Source organism: Natator depressus, chromosome 1 (assembly GCF_965152275.1).
Source record: "Natator depressus isolate rNatDep1 chromosome 1, rNatDep2.hap1, whole genome shotgun sequence".
NCBI classification, from domain to species: domain Eukaryota; kingdom Metazoa; phylum Chordata; order Testudines; family Cheloniidae; genus Natator; species Natator depressus.
In genome coordinates this window covers 277,416,121-277,436,088 of record NC_134234.1, presented here as the reverse complement: position 1 = coordinate 277,436,088, position 19,968 = coordinate 277,416,121, and the positions used below count along the sequence as shown (strand labels likewise).

General features: G+C 39.1%; 1 protein-coding gene across 12 annotated transcripts in view; it reads left to right on the top strand.

Moving 5' to 3' along the window:
• Positions 1–19,968, top strand: part of NAV3 (neuron navigator 3) — a 757,820-nt gene that overhangs the window by 716,207 nt on the left and 21,645 nt on the right. For 9 of the 12 annotated variants that reach the window (XM_074941992.1, XM_074941993.1, XM_074941999.1 and 6 more), the window contains 6 exons: positions 6,182–6,265; positions 8,824–8,935; positions 10,162–10,283; positions 10,855–10,875; positions 12,041–12,213; positions 18,148–18,301. In XM_074941992.1, coding sequence (XP_074798093.1) covers positions 6,182–6,265; positions 8,824–8,935; positions 10,162–10,283; positions 10,855–10,875; positions 12,041–12,213; positions 18,148–18,301 — 666 coding nt within the window. The remainder of the gene's footprint in view (positions 1–6,181; positions 6,266–8,823; positions 8,936–10,161; positions 10,284–10,854; positions 10,876–12,040; positions 12,214–18,147; positions 18,302–19,968) is intronic. The other 3 variants (XM_074941998.1, XM_074941996.1, XM_074942001.1) reach the window with 1 other exon arrangement.

Here is a 19,968-nt window from a genome sequence, read left to right as displayed (position 1 = left end):
CTAGAAAACAGAGGGGGTTCTTTGGCTAACACTTTTGTTTGGCCAGCCCTGAACCACTATCCTATGGCCAAACAACAAGATAATAGCAGGAGGCGAACAGGAAAGGTCACCAGATATACATTCACTTCTTGCAATCAGCCAGATCCCTTGTGGCCTCTCTCACATCCTTTCATTCAGCCATGTCAGGTGGGAGGAAATTTATTTACTTATCTTTATTTTATAAATGTGAGCAGAGCAGTATAAGCTATAAAGAATGTAAGCAAACATAGCCTTGGATATATAGACATCACATTCAAGTTGGGCATTAAACCCAAGATTGTATTTTCCAAGAATGTCATAAAATTCAGTGAGTAAAATCAGGTTTTGGTCTTCTTACAATGTGGGACTCATTCTGCAGATCCCGTGCACACACGTCTCCAGTTGCTTTCCAAGGGAGTTGTAGATGCAAGGAATGCAACATCACGTCCTATAGTAAATTTGGCATTAGTTGTATAACTTGTTACAAATGAATAATATTTGTATATACTTTGCTCTAGAAATGCTTTTAATATTGCCTAACAACATATTGAATGGCTATGCAATTCCTTAACTATGGCTCCAGAGTATCACTTCAAGTAGCAGTACTGCACTACAGATGTAAAAATACAAGCATGTTTGTGTTGAAATAAGTGGCATTTATGCTAATTAGTCTAGACTATTTTACTCATTATTTTAATTGTGTAGACTGTAACTGAAGCCATCTTCATAATCAACTAAGCCTTTTGAGATGCAAAGGATTGATTATAAATATTTTTAAAGTATTTCCATTCAGAAATATTATTTTATAAGAAACAAGAAAGGGCTGTTTTTTCCATATTATGGATGATTTCAGTTCCTCACCCAAATATATCAAAAATATATTATTACTCAGTTTTTTAATTGGAAATTCAAAAGTGTAAAATAGGTACCTCATTTAAATTTCTAAATATTAATAAGGGTTTTTTGTAGAGCAACTGTTGCCTGGCATTATGCATTTCAGTTGTAGTTTGGGTAATCAAGCTGAGAGGACTTTTCCAGTGAATAATCTGGCTAGATTGTACTATGCTTAGTCACTCCAGTAGGAGTAGTCCCACTGACTTCTGTTTAAATAAGTGCTCCCTAAAGTCCAGCCCTTTGAATTAAAAAAAAATGACATTCTTTATTTGGTAGGCCATTACTCTATTCTATTGCGATAGACAACAAAGGTAATAAAAGCAAATATTATTCAATACAAAAATCATTCTCTAATTATTTTCAGCATACAGTTTGCTTCTCATTCATGAGGTTTATGAAATAACTAACTAAAGAGCATGTTTTGAGCCCCTTAACATCCACAAACCCAGTCTTATTTTTACTCCTGACAGAGTCTCTCAGGCGAGATCCATCATCATCCAGGTGCAATTCCACTCATGCTTTAAAATTATGGAACTTTTAACTGCAAGGAAAAAAATACATTCTATCATAGACTAATTTTTTTAAAAAAAAACCATGATTGTGACACAGCTATCATTCTCTAAAGCTTTTCAGGCCACACTATGTTATATCTACATCAGATAATATAGCTTTTCAATCCTTAATTTTTCCCATAATCATCTGGTTAAATATTCATAGAGACATGCAATGTAAATTAAAGATTATACTATATGGAGCTCTGAATTTAAGATATAGATGATAATAAATATGCCCAATTACCTTCTGAAGACTTGTACTTATTAATCATAATCATGAAAGAGTGGTATAAATTATGTATAATCAGAGCAAACAATTACATGTCCTCTTTGTGGTTTGCATGCCCACACCAAACACTTGGGAGTTATACTCATGGAAGACTGCGTGCATATCTATTCACAGATTTTTTTCATGAAGCAATGAATGGAGAAACTCCATTATCTTGCTGTTAACAAATGTAAAATAGGAGAAAATTGGCTGTAATTCCTCTATGAGAGTATGTTCTACTTCAGCTCTGATTATATACTGAGTCACCTGTCATATTCAAGGTAACTAAAACAAGGTAAAGTTGCCTGGATTGTTTTGATAATACAGTGCTGATTTTTCAAGTGGAAAGTGGCCTTAAAACTAATGGTGGTTTTAAAAGGCAGTTGCTGTCTTCTTTTAACTGACATGAGAGTGTGAGATTAATGTAAGAAATCAAGTTGTGCTATTTCCAAAACATCAAGGATGACTTTAAACAGTGTATATATATATATACTGATTTTAAACTTATATATCTCCACTGTAATTATATATATATTGTTTAACAGTATGATTAATCACGATTACATTGTTTTAAGTTAACAATGTGATTAATGGACAGCCCTAAAATCGCAGTTAACTTAAAAAAATATAATTGTGATTAATCGCACTGTTAAACAATAGAATGCCAATTGAAATGTATTAAATATTTTTGCATGTTTTTCTACATTTTCAAATGTATTGATTTCTATTACAACACAGAATACAAAGTGTACACTGCATACTTTATATTATTATTTTTATTACAAATATTTGCACTGTAAAAATGATAAAAAGAAATAGTATTTTTCAGTTCTGTTCATACAAGTACTGTAGTGCAATCTCTTTATCGTGAAAGTTTAACTTAAAATGTAGATTTTTTTTGTTACATAACTGCACTCAAAAACAAAATAATGTAAAACTTGAGAGCCTACAAGTCCACTTAGTCCTAATTCTTATTCAGCCAATCACCAGGACAAACAAATTTGTTTACCTTTACGGGCGATACTGCTGCCTGCTTCTTATTTACAGTGTCACCTGAAAGTGAGACAAGGCTTTCACATGGTACTATTGTAGCTGGCATTGCAAGGTATTTATGTGCCAGATAAGCTAAAAATTTTTATGCCCCTACATGCTTCAGCCACCATTCCAAAGGACATGCTTCCATCCTGATGATGCTCATTAATGTGCTAATTAAATTCGTGACTGGACTCCTTGGGGGAGAATTGTATGTATCCTGTCCTGTTTTACCCGCATTCTGCCATATATTTCATGTTATAGCGGTCTTGGATGATGACCCAGCACATGTTCGTTTTAAGAACACTTTCACAGCAGATTTGACAAAACGCAAAGAAGGTACCAGTATGGGATTTCTAAAAATAGCTACAGCACTTGACTCAAGCATTAAGAATCTGAAGTGCCATCCAAAATCTAAGAGGGACGAGATGTGGAGCATGATTTCAGAAGCCTTAAAAGAGCAACACTCCGATGCGGAAACTACAGAACCCAAACCACCAAAAAAGAAAATCAACCTTCTGCTGGTAGACATGAGTCAGGTCCGCTCTTCTTTGGATAGTTATCGAGCAGAATCCCTCATTAGCATGAACGTATGTCCTCTGGAATGGTGGTTGAAGCATGAAGGGACAGATGAATCTTTAGCGCATCTGGCACGTAAATATCTTGCAACGCCGGCTACAACAGTACCATGTGACCACCGGTTCTCACTTTCAGGTGACATTGTAAACAAGAGGTGGGCAGCATTATCTCCTGCAAATTGTAACCAAACTTGTTTGTCTGAGTGATTGGCTGAACAAGAAGTAGGACTCAGTGGACTTGTAGGCTCTAAAGTTTTACATTGTTTTATTTTTGAATGCAGGGTTCTTTTTGTACATAATTCTAAATTTGTAAGTTCAATTTTCATGATAAAGAGATTGCAGTGCAATACGTGTATTAGGTGAATTTTGTTTTTTACAGTGCAAATATTTGTAATAAAAATAAATATAAAGTAAGCACTATACACTTGGTATTCTGTGTTGTAACTGAAATCAATATATTTGAAAAAGTAGAAAAATCCAAAAATATTTAAATAAATGGTATTCCCTTTTTAACAGTGTGATTAATCGTGCAATTAATTGTGACACATTTTTAATTGTGCGATTAATCATGATTAATTTTCTTAATCGCTTGACCATCCAAATATATATATAAACTGTACTCTATAATTTAGGCTGACAATTTCGTAAATGCATGCCAAATATCCAAAACACATATCTGTACACACAATTGCTGATTAATCTCTAGGAAACTACATGTTTTCCATGTACACTTAGGCTCATGTTTATAAAAATTTAGGCCTTGAGGCATGAATCTTTTCAGGACAAGCTTAAGGCTGAGTTATGAAATAGAATATATATTCTTGAGCATATGTTGAAAGCAGATTGTTTGACTACTACTACCATAAATAATTAAATATATGACTCTCTCTATGTCTACTTATAACACTGACTTTTACATGATGTTGCAGAATCTTTACATCACTCTAAAATGTGTACAAAACTATTTACAGCGTTAAAAAAAACAGTTCTGAATATGGCCAGTCTCATGTGCATAATATCCTTCCATCTATGAGAAATAATATGTTGAGTGAGGGGATGGGAGGTCCCTTTCATCTCCCAACAGCATACCTTGACATGGACCAAACAAAATCTTCTGTGTTGTATCCTCTTCCCCCACCATTATTCTGCCTTAATCTTTTTTAGATTGTACACTTTTCAGGGCACAATTATTTATTTCTGTGTGCTTGGACAATATCTAGAAGATTTTGGGAACAACTAAGTACACCTGAATACATCTGAACAACATTAGTAACTGTGCTCACAAAAGAATTAGAACTTGCATCTGCAAAAGCTGTTGAGTAGCATATATGTTTGTATGCACCAAAGAGTTAATTTTGCACATAAATGGGTGCTTGAGCAAGCACAGTTAACCTCTTTGCATCCACAATGCCTACTTTGGGTGTGCATGTTTTGGAAACACAGTACAGGTGCCTAAATTTGAAAACTTTGCCTATAGTCATTTTTACTATTTGGTTTTGTGACAGGAGATTCCATAATTCTAGTATGTACTGTATTCTCAATTCTCCACCAGCATCCTATGTATTTGATTTAGGAGTGCTCTCCCCTTTGACAAATTTTATACTGTTTTAAACTAGGTACTTTTCAGAGCAATGAATTCACATTTTGTAAAAGAACCTCTGTCCTTTAACCATATCTTGTTCATCCTCTCTCATCTTGTCAAGTTCCTCCTGCCCTTTTCTCTTCTTTGCCAGTATGTGTAAGTTAAGCGTCAATCCCCCAGAAAAAAATAAGTTAAGCGAGGCGACCTGTGGATTTTGTGAATCCTACAGAGCTCCATGGAAATAGCAGTCCATTGCCCTCTTACAAACTCTTAGAGAGAAATCCCTCCATTTGAATATTTTCTGATACAGTAAGCATGAACATACTCTTTCTCCTTCTAAGTGACTCTTACAGCCATAAAAAGTTAATAACATCGGTGACACGTTTTTCCTGCAATTCCTTGGTGGTTTAATAGCTGTAACATTTTAGATGCCATGACAATTGACTCTTCATCTAAACAAATAAATACATAACAACTAATGAGTGTGTCTAGCCTAATACTTCTTGAATATAGTCTGTGTTGGGTATTCTTAGAAAATTTGAATGAAATATTGTAAAACAAAGCATTGCTGAATTTCAATTTCTGTTTGTTGCATCATTGAAAAATGCAGGCATCTAACTTCAAAGAAATCAGTGCCTTTATATTAAAACAACACAAGGGATATATATGCAGACTCAACCCACTATAAAGACCAGTAGGAATAAGATTATATTATGGCTCTCTGCAATGTCTGACACTTTCAGAAGAGTGTTGCTGTATCAGAGAAATAGACAAAGTAATAATATCTTAAAAGGTCATCATGACAGTATCTAGACACTTCCCATAGTCTGGTTCCATGGACTCTTCTAGACGAGCTTTGTATCTGGGAGCCTGACAGCTTAGAACTTTTTTGAAAATTCAAGTGCATGAGTCCTTCTGTTGTTATTTTCAGTAATGGGAAAGAATAATGTCAGGGGGGAAGTTCTATTGCCCAGAGTGACAAGAAGAGCAAATCATACTTAAATGTCTTGAAGGCTGCAACTAAAGAGTTGGAGAAGATAAAACTGAGTCTGGAAAAGTGGAATATGCTGTGGCAGTTGGGGTGAGGTGGGAGAAAGCAAGGCGGTGAAGTAGAAAGTACTGAGTGCTACAGATTACAGATTTTATTAGACCAGCGAAAACACATGAATTGTACGTTATGTACCATGGAAGCTTTGCTCAGTCCATTTCATACCCTACCGACATTTCAGATGTTTTTCTTCTGTTTCTTTCACAGGCTCATCTAGTAGCAGCTTTTGAAAAGAGCTTAGGAAATATGACCGGCCGACTGCAGAGCCTAACAATGACAGCTGAACAAAAGGTATGCTTACAAAAGCAGGCGCTTGAATGTGGAACATAGCAGATTATTTTAGGGTTTGTGTTTAAATTTAAAAAAATATATCGAAAGAAAGGACAGCTGTGACAACAAGACAGACACATCTTTCTTTCCTGGCCATTTGATCAAATCTTCATAAAGCTCTATAAGAATTAAATTGTGCCACATCAGATTACCCTAACAAAATCACAGTATGGTTTGAAGATAAAATCTTTCATTTCCAGATTTTAATTAAAACATTTGTGACTCTTGGTTTAATCCATATGGAAAGATTCTTCAACAAAAGCTCATCATAAACAATCGGAGTATTTCATTCCAATCCGACAACATTGTCAGAATACTAAAAATTTGGCAAAAGAAAGGATTTTAAATATAGAAAAATGACCCTGTTGAAAGTGTCTGTGAAATGTGACCAAGCTGTTGTCTAACAGATTTGGTTTTGGTTTTGCTATTTAGAGGTGAAGAAAAATCCAAACCTAATACCTAGTATATGTAATCAGACGCATGGTCCCAGTTAAAGGAGCTGCTGTTGTAGGGCCCAGTTCTGCCATTTGCTGAGCATCATGACCTCATCCAGCAAAGCATTTCCTTAACTTTAAGTATTTGAGTATTCCCACTAACTACAGCGGGCTACTCACAGTCTTAAAGTAAACCATGCACTTCAGTACATTGCTGGATTGGCAGCAGGGTGCTCAGGACCTTGCAAGTTGGAGCTCCCAGAATTCTGCTACCCTTCCTTATGTTGAGTAGACTGTTACTCAGCAAGTGCTCCCATTGGGCCAGACTGAACCCTTTGCTTGCTGGTAAGCAATTATTCACACAAGTAGCTCCACTGAAGTCAATGTGAGTAGTGGTTCACTGTCTGGCCTCCTTTTGATTAAGTGGAACCGCTTGCTGAGCTAGGAACTACTCTCAGTGAGTAAGGGTGGCAAAACCAGCCCTTAAGTATCTCATGATAAAAAGCATTTTTGCGACTTTTTTTTATATTAAACAAAATGTTCTCAAACATTTTGTGTTAAAAACAATATTTAAAAATCTTTTCTAAGTCTAGTTTCCCTCAGCAGGCCCCCTATCCAGAAGAGATTAAAATGCTGACATTGAAACAAATCAGCTCATAAGTAAACTCATTTTCCCAGAGACTTGAAAGCATGTTTTGCTCCTTCTCCTCTTTCCTCTGCCACTGAGGTTAAATTCCTTTAGCAGCTTTAATCCTTATTATATAAAATGAAAGTTAGAAGGATTGATTCTTAATGCAGCAGTAAAAGAACTATTTTTAATTAAAATTGACTCTGCATTCCAGTGTGGAATTTATGGCATGGAAGTGGAACAATGTTACTCTGTAAATTGCGTAGCTATTGTTGTAGAGCAGGTTTTTGTGCTTAACATTTTATGTACAGTTTAGAGTTTTTGATAATGATATACAAATTGAGGATGGAATTCATCCATTAAAGAATCAGCTTTCAAGTTAAGGGGTGTAGAAGAGAATATTTGATCTGCTTTAGGCTACATAATGACTTTGAATGTCATAATGAATGTTCAGAGAAGAGCCTTTCTTAGATCAATGTTTAGTGCTGAAATATTTTATTTTTCTTTCATAAGATTCATAGATTCTAAGGCCAGAAAGGGACCATCATCTGACCTCCTGTGTAGCACAGGCCATAGAACTTCCTCAAAATAATTCCTAGAATGTATCTTTTAGAAAAACATCCAATCTTGATTTATTTCAGAGTAGCAGCCGTGTTAGTCTGTATTCGCAAAAAGAAAAGGAGGACTTGTGGCACCTTAGAGACTAACCAATCTATTTGAGCATAAGCTTTCGTGAGCTACAGCTCACTTCATCGGATGCATAAAGTGGAAAGTACAGTGAGGAGATTTTTATATATACACACAGACCATGCAAAAATATACATTGTAAGGAGAGTGATCACTTAAGATGAGCTATTACCAGCAGGAGAGTGGGGTGGGGGGAGAGAAAACCTTTTGAAGTGATAATCAAGGTGGGCCATTTCCAGCACATTTCCAGGAGTTAACAAGAACGTCTGAGGAACAGTGGAACTATTTCCCCTTGTTTATTCCTCCCTTCCCCCCCCCTCCCCCCAGCTGGTAATAGCTCATCTTAAGTGATCACTCTCCTTACAATGTATATTTTTTCATGGTCTGTGTGTATATATAAAAAATCTCCTCACTGTACTTTCCACTTTATGCATCTGATGAAGTGAGCTGTAGCTCACGAAAGCTTATGCTCAAATAAATTGGTTAGTCTCTAAGGTGCCACAAGTACTCCTTTAATCTTGATTTAAAAATTCTTAATACTTCATCATTATTACACAGCAATTGAAGTCACATAAATGCAAACGAGAGTATGTTAGCTGAATGTATTATTTTTGAAAGAAACTATATAGTCTATCTGGGACTTAATTTTACCCTTGTGAGAGCCCACTGACTTCAGTTTGATCACTGATGTCTTATAATTTTTTTTTTAATTGTGGAAAAACATTTTTCCTTTGTTATATATTTTGAAACTCTCTCGGCTGTTCCCACAGGAATCTGAGCTTATAGAACTAAGGGAAACCATTGAAATGCTGAAAGCCCAAAATTCTGCTGCACAAGCTGCTATTCAGGGAGCTTTGAATGGCCCTGATCATGCCCACAAAGGTATGTTTTTGTCACTGTCCAAATAAGTACTAATTTGTTCCCCAGAGAAGAGCAAAGCTGCTGGTTTTCTGTTATTTTGAGGACAGTATTTGTGGCAAGGATGAGAGAATTCTGGAGTCAGTGTTTGTCATATTTGTGGTGTTTCCACAGCTGAAAAACTCACATGCATCACCTATGTGCCACACAGTTCTTGGAGCCCTGACTTCTCAAATTTGTATGGTCAGGAATCAGTTGCTGAGTGCTGAAAGTTAACCCATTCAGTACACCTGTGGGTATAAAACATGTCCAGGACTTCACATAACAAACCATATATTGCAAAGGTGGGCAGGATCATTCATGTTGTTAATCAACAGTCAAAAAAGGAATAACCAGAGAAGAAAAAATGATAAGGAAGGTGACTTTTTGTAAATGTCATTGATCGTTTTTTTATAAGTAGCATAATTTATGAGCAACTATCCCAAGACCTTTTTACTAAATGTCTTCAATACAATGTAGCTTAATTCTAGAAAGTGGCACTTCTGAATAATTCTTTTAAAAAGTAGTTCCTCCCAGTATTTTGGGGTGTATGCAAGGAGTATGTTTTCTGGTGATTAGGATATGGCTATTAGAGACTTAAAAAAATAATAAAACCAAAAGCTTCACTGACCTATATTCCACTTCCAATATCCTTCACCTTCCAGGTCTTTTATTATATTTTATTTTCAATAAACTACTGGTTGCTGATTCCCAGGGTGACATGTCAGGGAGTAGAATCTTGCTTCAAAATCCAATTCAGCCAAGGGTCAAACAGTGTCCAGACCCTTCAGACAACAGCTCTGTAAGAAGTAAGTCAGTGCTTTGAAAATTATTTAAGCAACTGAACTGTAACATAGTTAGGCCCCAATCCTGGACAAGGATCTGCTTAAATATAAGGGTCCACTTGCACGGATTGCTGTCCGGGATTGGCACCTCAGTGAGAGCCCCCTATTTAATAAGATGCTTAAACTTGTGCCTGGCTTTAGGCATGCGAGTAGCCCTTTAACTTCAGTGGGACTACTCACATGCTGAAATACCTTGTTGAATCAGGGCTAGAAAAAACATCAATGCCTGTTACATATCATATGTGTATTTGAGCTCCTTTAGAGAAAGAAGGTGCTGCATAAATGTAGGTATGACTTATTATATTGAAACTAGAGTCCATAGCACAGATGAACAGATGGTTTATACAGTATCTTCTTTTTTTTTAGATTTGCGTATAAGACGACAACATTCCTCAGAAAGTGTTTCCAGCATCAACAGTGCCACAAGCCATTCTAGCATTGGCAGCAGTAATGATGCAGACTCCAAGAAAAAGAAAAAGAAAAACTGGGTATGTGCTCAGCAGGTTTAAACCCATCGCCTAAATATTATGTAGCTTCCTCGTTCCTGAATAGCATAATGGCCCATTTCATCTACAATATTCTTGTGGAGCCAGAGAGATATGGAGCAGTTCATACAAAGTCACACTGTGATGTTCCTGGCAAGCCAAAAATTGTTGATTACCAGTGGGAAATTATTTACATCAGTCAGGATCAATTTAAAACAAAATTATAACATTAAAATAGCTGCTATGATTAAACAAATGACTGGGCTTTGATAACACTGTTTTAATTTTCTTTAGTAAAATGGATTCACTTAAAAATTGTTACCAAACAATGAGCTGAAATCTGTTAATAGTTCGAAGAGTGAAAAAGATACAATGTTTAGAGAAATAAAGCTTTTTAATCAAACAAATCACAAAGATATCACACAGTATGAAAGTTTTATTGAAATATTTTCTATACATAATAAAAAATATGTTTTTGTTGTTTAAAAAATGTTTATGCAGGTAATATTTTAAAATACTCATCAGCCTTCATTCCCTTGATTTGTAATTCCCCACTCTTTCATGTTTCTGCAAGGTGAACTCTAGAGGAAGTGAGGTGAATATAAACCATGGAAAATTTGGCATGCATTTATAAAGAACCCTATCTTGGCATGATTGCTATTCATTTTGGCAGTAGGCTTTTGTACCTTCTAAAAACAGATTATCCTGTATGTCTTCTCAGTTTGTCTCTATTCATTTTAATCTCAAAGTTTAAAATGTAAAAAGGGGGAGTGTAGCCAAAATCCATTTCTTTCTTGTTAAAAATCATGAGCTGGAAAGAACTTAAATAATATTTCTTTGATTAGTGGTCACACTCCCCACTCTCCAATTATATCATTGAAGTAAAGTGCTTAAGTGCCTTACTGTTTTGTAGAGGGATCAGTTTGTCATCAAGCTTCATACAATTTTAACAAGAGCAATTTTCTGAGGAAAAGCACAATTTTTCCTAATATCAGTTACTCTTCTGAATAGACTACTCTATCAACGAATGGACTAATTACAATGTGAAAATTCATTGCAAACAAAACTGTTGTCCTCTTGGTTCCTGAAATAAATGGCTCTTTGGCTATTCTGTCCCTTTTCAATAATGGATAAGAGCTTCTAGCAAGAAAAGGCAATGCTTGTATATATGAAGAACTTGCTACTTTAAACACAACTGCAATAAAAAAATACCTTTCAGCTAATGTTCTTCTCAACAGTAAACTAAAGGGCAAAACTTATATCACAGCTTAAATTCTCTTGCTTCTGATCCTAATTGTAGCAAATTATATGTTTGAATAGTTCTCCAGTTCAAACTCTTAATAGAAAAATAAATTAACAAACCACATCAATTGGATTTTGTCTTATACTTTTAGCATTTGATATCAGCAATGTCTGCCTGTATTCTAGAAACAAAGTGGTTATTTAAAACCAGTCACCTTGAAGGGAATGCCATGGAAATGGAATTCCACAGGAGGTTCATGGTTTTAAATGAGCACCCCCTTAGCCAAAGCACTTGATCCTGCACTTTTTCCATAGCATTCAGTTTGCGCTGCATTAATAAAAAAAACACTGTATCATATCTTTAGAGATACTGTGTTGCATATGTTAATACCCTGCTTCTATATACTGACCTCAGGCAGTGGCTAGGATGGCATCTGCAAACTAACTCCTCAAAATAGAAGCTGCACAAATCCAGAGAGGCAAGGGAAGTAATTTTTCTCTCTTTCTCTTTTCTCCAGCTAAGAAGCTCATTCAAACAGGCCTTTGGAAAGAAAAAGTCCACCAAGCCTCCTTCCTCACATTCCGACATAGAAGAACTCACCGATTCATCTCTTCCATCATCACCCAAATTGCCCCACAACTCAGGGGACTGTGGGACATTGTCATTGAAACCATCACAGTCAGCGTCTGCGTAAGTCTCTCTTTCTATACTAGCTGCTCTTATCAAATATCTGGACTGTGAAACAGACCTCCTTAAGCCTGGCCAGTTCTATCTCAGAAACGATCACCAACATCTGCAACCTTTTCATAGCTCTCTCTCTCCATCCATCATCTCCTGGTTCTGACAAAAACCTGCAACCCCCTCCCCCATTTAACCACTGTTTCTGCAGCAGTGCTGTCTTATAGCACAGCCCCTCCTCCTTCTCCTCTCACACCCCTTGTGTTAAGTCATCCCCAGATGGCTGTGTTGAGGGCATTGGGCTTTTCTCAGTCTTCCTTGCAGTGTTCTGCTCCACCATCTCCTTTGAACAATGCTCCATCAGACAACACTCTCCCCATCTATGTTGCTGTCATGTACCATCCCCCTGGCTCCTTCCCATCTCCCCTTCTGAGAATATCCCATGAGCTGCTGGACACCCTTCACTACACGTTTGTTCTCTTCGCCGCCAGTTCTTCTCCACTCTGACGCCTACATCCCCAACACCAGCCACTTAGTCACTTTGACTCCCTCCTGAAATCCTCCGCTTCTGCTGCACCCTCCTCCACACACACAAAGTAGCTGACTTGTAAAAGAGAAGCTTAACTCTGGCTTCCCTCCCTCCCTTCCCTCGTCCTCTCTCCCACCACCTTTCCTCACCAGTGCCATTTTATTCTTTCCCTCTGTCTCTGTCACCAATCTCACTTGCTTATTGTCTCTACTACCTGTACCTACCTCTACTCTCAGCACCTCTCCCTGTATCTACCTCCCTTTATGCTGGCTTTTTCTCCACAAAGAAAAAGGCATAGTCAAGAATCCCCCAACCTCAAAAAAAACACCCTTGACTTCCTTTCTTTTTTAACTACCATTCCATCTGCTCTCCTCCCTTCATTTCTAAACTCACTGAATGCACCATTTAGAACAATTAATAGAGTCCAAGGCCAGGAGAGACCATTGTGATCATCAGTCTGATCTCCTGTATAACACAGACCATAGAACTTCCCGAAAATGATTCCGAGAGCAGATCTCTTAGAAAAGCATCCAATCTTGGCTTTAAAATTGTCAGTAAGGGAGAATTCACCACAATCCTTTGTAAATTGTTCCAGTGGTTAATTACTCTCACTCTTAAAATTTTACACCTTATTGCCAGTCTGAATTTGTCCAGCTTCAACTCCTAGCCATTGGATTATGTTACTCTTTTCTGTGCTAAACTGGGATGGATGATAATCGCTGATGGCATTGCTGGTTAGGGTGGTAGGCCTCTGCTCACCCCACCTCCAATATTTCTCCTGGGCCACAATCACACCCTGTTTTGGTCTGCTTTTTGGGTGGGTGTTGACTAGACCTGCTTGTCAGGACACAGTCAGTCTCATCTCTCCTCGGGCTGACTGAATCGCAAGGAAGATATGGGGTCCCCTGCCTTCATGACTGGGGGGAGGCCCTTCAGTCCATTTGTTGACCCCTGCGGCTGTCCAGTCGAAGCTGTGGGTTCTAAAAGTCTTTACCCTCTCCTTCCTCCCTCAAGGGAGAGTCTGGAAGTGAGGGTTTCTGTGCCCTTTGTAAGGAGGGGAGTTGGTAGGGGTGCCTGGGCCCTTCCTCTCCACCAAACTCCAGCCCTGTCAAGCTGCTTCTGCGCTGTCTGGCTCCCTTTTGTGCTCTGCCTCCAGCTCAAGCATACTCTCCAGTATGGATGAGGGGTGGCTGGGTGGGGTCATCTGGGCCCAGAATTGCTCTTTACCCCCTTCAGTTCTGGTACAGGGTATATATACCCCATCACACGCTCTCCACCTCAAGTTCAGTGCCAGGGTACCATTATGGATCCCTTATTCTTCCCCTACCCATGAAAAAAACTCCATGTTCTTATGGTCCCTTGCTGCTTGGTGAATTACTTGGAAACTATAGGGCAGCAAGAAAAGCTACCATTGCATGATCCTAGGGTTGGTATCTTTCATCAAGTTCAGCCAGTGGAGGGGTGTGTGGTCTATTACTAAAAGGAAAGGATTCCCCAACAAATAATATCATAAGGCACCTATGATCCACTTCATGACCAGGGTCTCCTTCTCAGTGACAGAGTAGGATACTTGGGAAAACAGCTTCCTGCTAAGGTAAAGAATGGAATGTGCTTCCCCTTCAGAGTTCTGCAAAAGTACTGCCCCAAGAATCACATCTGAAGTGTCAGTCTGCAGTATGAATCATCTTGGAAAAGTCTGTACTTGAGAGAACTGGTTCCCAACTTAGCTGACCTTTCAGCATCTTGAATGCCTTGTTGCAGGCTTCAGATCACTGAATTTTCTTAGGCTTGTGTCTTTTATCAGATTTGCCAGGGGGCCACAATGGTGGCAAAACTTGATACAAAAAGTCTATAATAGCTGGCAAGGCCCAGGAAGCGAAACACTTGCTTTTTTGGTGGTTGGCATGGGGCATTGGTCCAAGGTTGTACTTTACCAATCTGCGGCTTCAGACACCTGCCACCTACCGTATAGCGGAGGTAAGTTACCTCCCCGCTGGCCAGTCTACATTGGGCAGAGTTGTCCGTTAGTCCTGCCTCTCTGAGGGCTTGCAGTGGTGCGGTAATGTGTTTTAGGTGATCGTTCCACTCATTGCTAGAAATGACAATATCTTTGCTGGATGCCACAGTTTAACGTCCATGGGTAACTGGTTCATTAGGCATTGGAAGGTAGCATGGTCTTAAAGTAGTAGATACCAAAAGGGGTGGAAAATGCAGTCTTCTCTGGTGATTTAGTTTTCAAAGGAAACTGATGATAACATTTTGTTAGATCAAAAGCGGATATGTATTTGGCAGCTCCTAGCCTGTTCAGCAATTCATCTATCTAGGCATGGGTACTCACTGAATTTCAATATTGCATTCACTCTGGAAATCAATGCAGATCTGTGTTGACCCATTGAGTTTTGGCACAAGTATTATGGGTATCCACTCACTGTGGGATTCCTCAGCCGCCCCTGAGTTCACCGTGGCCTGCAGTTCTTGATGGACTATCTCTCAAATTTTCGATGGAAGCGGTCAAAGGCTTTCTTTGACCTTTTCCCTCATTTTGGTGTCCGTGTGATGGTAGGCGCCTCCAGGCAGCACCGAGAATACTGAGAAGAAGGCTTCAATCAGCTATCATAATTGTTGTTTCTGTTCAGGCTGGAGTTCTCCCTCCATTGGTATTGGTCCTGCATCATGGTGCTTGCAGGTGATCTAATGAGTTTTTGTAGGGGAAAAGGTGCTATGAGAAGGCCTTCTTGGTCCCCCCAAGCCTTTAGCAGTTTCACTTGATATATTTGCATTTATTTTCTCTCCCTGGCTGGTAGATATCATAATTGATCACCCCCACCCTTTGTAAGGACCCAGGGACTAGAACCTGGATCTGCAGAGCCTGGGGTGGTTGATATTTCCATAGTGCCACTGGAAGGCCCTGTAGAAGCACGTACAGGGAGCACTATGGAGAACAGGTGCCGCAGAAAGTACCACTCATGAAACCCAGAGTGACAGTACCCTGTGGCCCTCTGATTGGACAAGTGTCCCTACTTAACCCCAGGGTCTGTCCAGGAAGTTGTCTGGGCAACCACATAGATCTTGGCCTGTTACTATGCCAGACATTACCTTGTCTGCTGAACTCTAGTCTCTGACTCCAGCCTGATTTTGACTCTGACTACTACCTCATGATCCTAACCTGGTATTGCCTCTGATCTCCAGTCTCTCACTCCAGCCTGACTTCAAGCCTGACTCTTGTTTATGGAGCTTGGCCTTGAGACTCCTCTAACTCTGGCCTGGCGGCTTCTGTCCCTGGCGGGCAGACGTCAGCCCAGCTGTGACCGCCTACACCCTGGTCCCTTACACCCTTCTTTCCACCTCAGATGGATCCTGCCACTTGGTCAGTCACTTTGAATCTGAGGTCAATAGCAACAATAATACCCTATTCCTAGGCCCAAATTCTCACATCCTGGCCCTTTGGTTGCAGGTCCGTTTCTGGTTCTGTTGGGATTTCAGCAGGTTTTCTTTAGCAAAAGCCCTCAGTGTTTCCAAATTCTCCATCAGGTGGATCACATACTGTACCAAATTGGCTTTCTCGTGGTGGTGGTCTGTGATCCTGCATGGCTGTCTCCCATATAGTAGTTCGAATGGTGAGAACCCTGTCAGTGCCTGTGGCACTTCATGGATGGCAGAAAGGGTTGTGGAAGTTACTAACCCCAGTGATGGTGATCCAAGGTCACAAATTTCCTAAGCATCTCTTTCATCATCTTACTGAAGTGATCCACCAGCCCATCTGTCTGGGGGTGGTAGACCAACGTCTTCAAGGCCTTGATTTTTAAGAGGTTGCACAATTCTCCCATTAGCTTTGAAGTAAAGTTAGCCTTCTGGTAGGTCAATATCTCTTTTAGTATTCCCACACATGCAAAACCCCTCATCAGTTCAGTGGTGATGGTGGCTGCAGTGGTTGAGTGAAGGGGAATAGCCTGGTAAGTTGTAATATGAGTCTTTATCTCTTTTTCTCACATATAAAATACTGGTACATGGTGTTAATATAGTCAGGCTAAAGTCTGACATTTTCCCTTCTTTAATTTGCCATTTAATGTTTTTATATGCGATGAACTATATCTTCTTTCCTTTGCAGCGGTTTCTTTTTAATTTTTCTGACCTGAGTCTCATGTTCTAAATCTTTTCTTTCCTCCGCTTGCTTCTGTCTGTCTAATGTGTGTATATGCAGGTCATCTGTAATCTGGGCACCAAAGAAAAGGCAAAATGGTCATGTGATATACAGGCATAGATCCCGGTAAAAAGGAGTGTGAGGCATGGAATTGCTATATCCAAGTGCTAACCTGAAGAGTGTGTCATTTTCTTTCCCAAAATGCATTTGCATGCATTCTGGCAATTGAAAGCTGACCTCTGTTTCATGTTTGCATACTACTAGCAATAATAATACTGATTATGTGGTGCTTTTCCTCTTTAAAGTATTTTATAAACATTAACTATTTAGAAGAAGTAATAAAAGCAAAATAACATCAGAGCAAATTGACTGCAAGCATTGACTGGTGCTGAAGTGTGGCAGAAACTTGTTGTTCCATTTTCTGACAGTTCTATGTCATGGAATGGATTTAATTAAGATAGCTAATGGGTTCAGGAACATGGTATTCTACATAACAGGTGAGGCGAATTGTACTATTGTAGAATAAGAATCAGGTAGCTACTGGGGTTCACTAGACAAAGTCAAGTGAAATGCTTCTGTCTCTGTAACCGCACTATGCAATCCACTGTAAAAATCTACATTTAGCCACAGTTACATATTTACCCTATTATATATATAAGTAAATAACTGCAGTATTTGAGAAACCATATATTATAATGCGGTGACTATAGGTAAATATGACAGCCCCTGCAGGGACTGTCTATTAGATCATAAGGGTAGGGGCTATATTTTTGTGTATTGCACAGCACAAAGCACACTATTGGTGTCTAATAAATAGTATGTACCAATAGTTTAATTTTACCACCATAGCTCCGTTTTGATCACTGCTACCTGGGGGAATCATAGCCTTTGCACAGAAAAAGTAGCACAGCTGAGAAATATAGTTCAAGCCATTTGAAAATACTGCCATTCCACATTTGAAAAACCAAACATGTAAAAAAAATTTCTAGGTTTTTGTACATACTCAGTTTTTACATCTTTTTTTTCCACCACAGGAAACTAACTAAATTTGAAAGATAAAAAAGAGAAATGATCATTTCATCTGGACATTTTACCTTTTTTTCTTTATTATTATTTTGCAGTTTGAACCTCTTCATATTGCTTTCATAAAATTCTCTCTCCATTCCTAGGTTTTACCAGCAGCAGCCATTTTCTGTTCTTTGATATGTAATAATGACACTGCTTGTAGGAGAGATGCTTCCTTTAATCTCCTGCCTATTTTCCTTCTCCTCTTTAGGATATGTGAGTGCACAGAGGCAGAGGCTGAAATTATTCTGCAGCTAAAGAGTGAGCTAAGGGAAAAAGAGCTAAAGTTAACAGACATTCGTCTCGAGGCCCTCAGCTCGGCACACCATCTTGATCAGATTCGTGAAGCCATGAACCGCATGCAGGTCAGTGCAGTGGCATAAGTAAGTAGGGCAGTGCTCACATAAAGCATGCTTGTTTGGTTTTTACTCCTTCCCATTATTTTATTTTGTTTATGTAGAGAAATGTTGGAACACAGGAACATGAGAGATCGATAGCACTTCCTAGCGACAGGCTTGATAACTCTAGACACTATAATGATAATATTAATTCTCATCATTTATATTACACTAGCAATCAAAATGTGTGTTGCAGATACACAGGAAAACATAATCCCTTCCCTAAGGCTTTTACAATCTAAAAGGCTTGTGTGGGAAGAAGAGATCTGACAGACAATCAAAGAGATCAGGAAGCTGATTGTTACACAGCTTGTTAACTCAAGGGGGGGAGGAAGGCATTATTATTTTTATGTACATGGACTATCCCCTCTACTGGACTCATTAGTTCCTGACCCAACTCTTCTCCACAAACCCAAACAATTTGTTTTTACTAGCCCACTAAAATTCTTGCTTAATTATTACCCATGACCCCCTCTCATGTCCTTCCTCAACCCAGCTTCTCAGCCTGCATCTTCCCAACCCCTGCCTGCTGACAAACTCCCCTTCCATCTGCATGAGACCTTATTCTGTGAAGAAAGGGGAAATTCAGAAAGGTGACTGCATTCACTGGAAGAGTCCTGGGGGTTTGGAAGCATGCTGGCTGCTCCCGCCATTACAGGATCTATCTCTGGAGCTCGTAGCGGCAGTCTTCACCACAGAGCCCTGCTGATTTAGGGCCTATCTGTGTTCAATCCTAGCTGCACCTTCCCATTCCTACACCCTCATCTGAACATTCAGTCTCCGAAGTGCAAAAACCAGCTCACAGAGTCTGGAACCTGAAATGAAATTCTGAGGAGGGCTCCAGCCCAGGTGTGCTCCTAGGATGGATGGAATGGTTTGCTGTGGTCACATGACTCCACAGGGTTGGGACAGTGCTTGGCTAGTCCCCAGTCCCCTGATGCTCCTGGCAATCACTGTTGTTGCCATGTTTCTCCTTCCTAGAGCATTCTTAAAAGGGAAACCTTCCTGGGCTCTCCAGCTCACATGGTGTTTCTGGGAAGGGAGGGGAAAATAAGTTGTATAGCACTATACTGTGCACACTCAGAGCACCCTAAAACCTTCCCAACACAGCTTTCTCATTGCCCATCATTCTAATGTGGCTCAGCTGGGCAAATTGCTGCAATTAATAATTTCATATATGATGGGGAAGGGTTTGATATCACATGACTCATTTCACTGGAGCCCTATTCCAGATGTGAACCCAGATGCCTTTATTACCTACTGGCATTTTTTACATGTTTGACCCCTTCTCTTCACTTCCCACCATTCTTTGCTTGTTTGGTTTCTTTCATTGGGGGTGTGGGGAGGATTGCTATCCTTTATGTTTTTACTTTTAAAATGTGGTTGAAGAGCCTTTATGAAAGTTTCAGACACTTAGCAGAATGTGAGTGAATATGGAATTAAATCTGATGTGCCATGCCATCTCCAGGAATAAGCAGTTGCTGTGTACTGTGTTTCATGAAGCATCTAAAAGCTAGATTTAGCTGGTACCAGGCTGTGCTCAGGCTAAGTTTTCATTTGATTATTGTAAACTCGATAATCTCTCGGCACCTCGGAGGATTTAGCTAACAAAAAAATCCTGACTGTTCTGATTC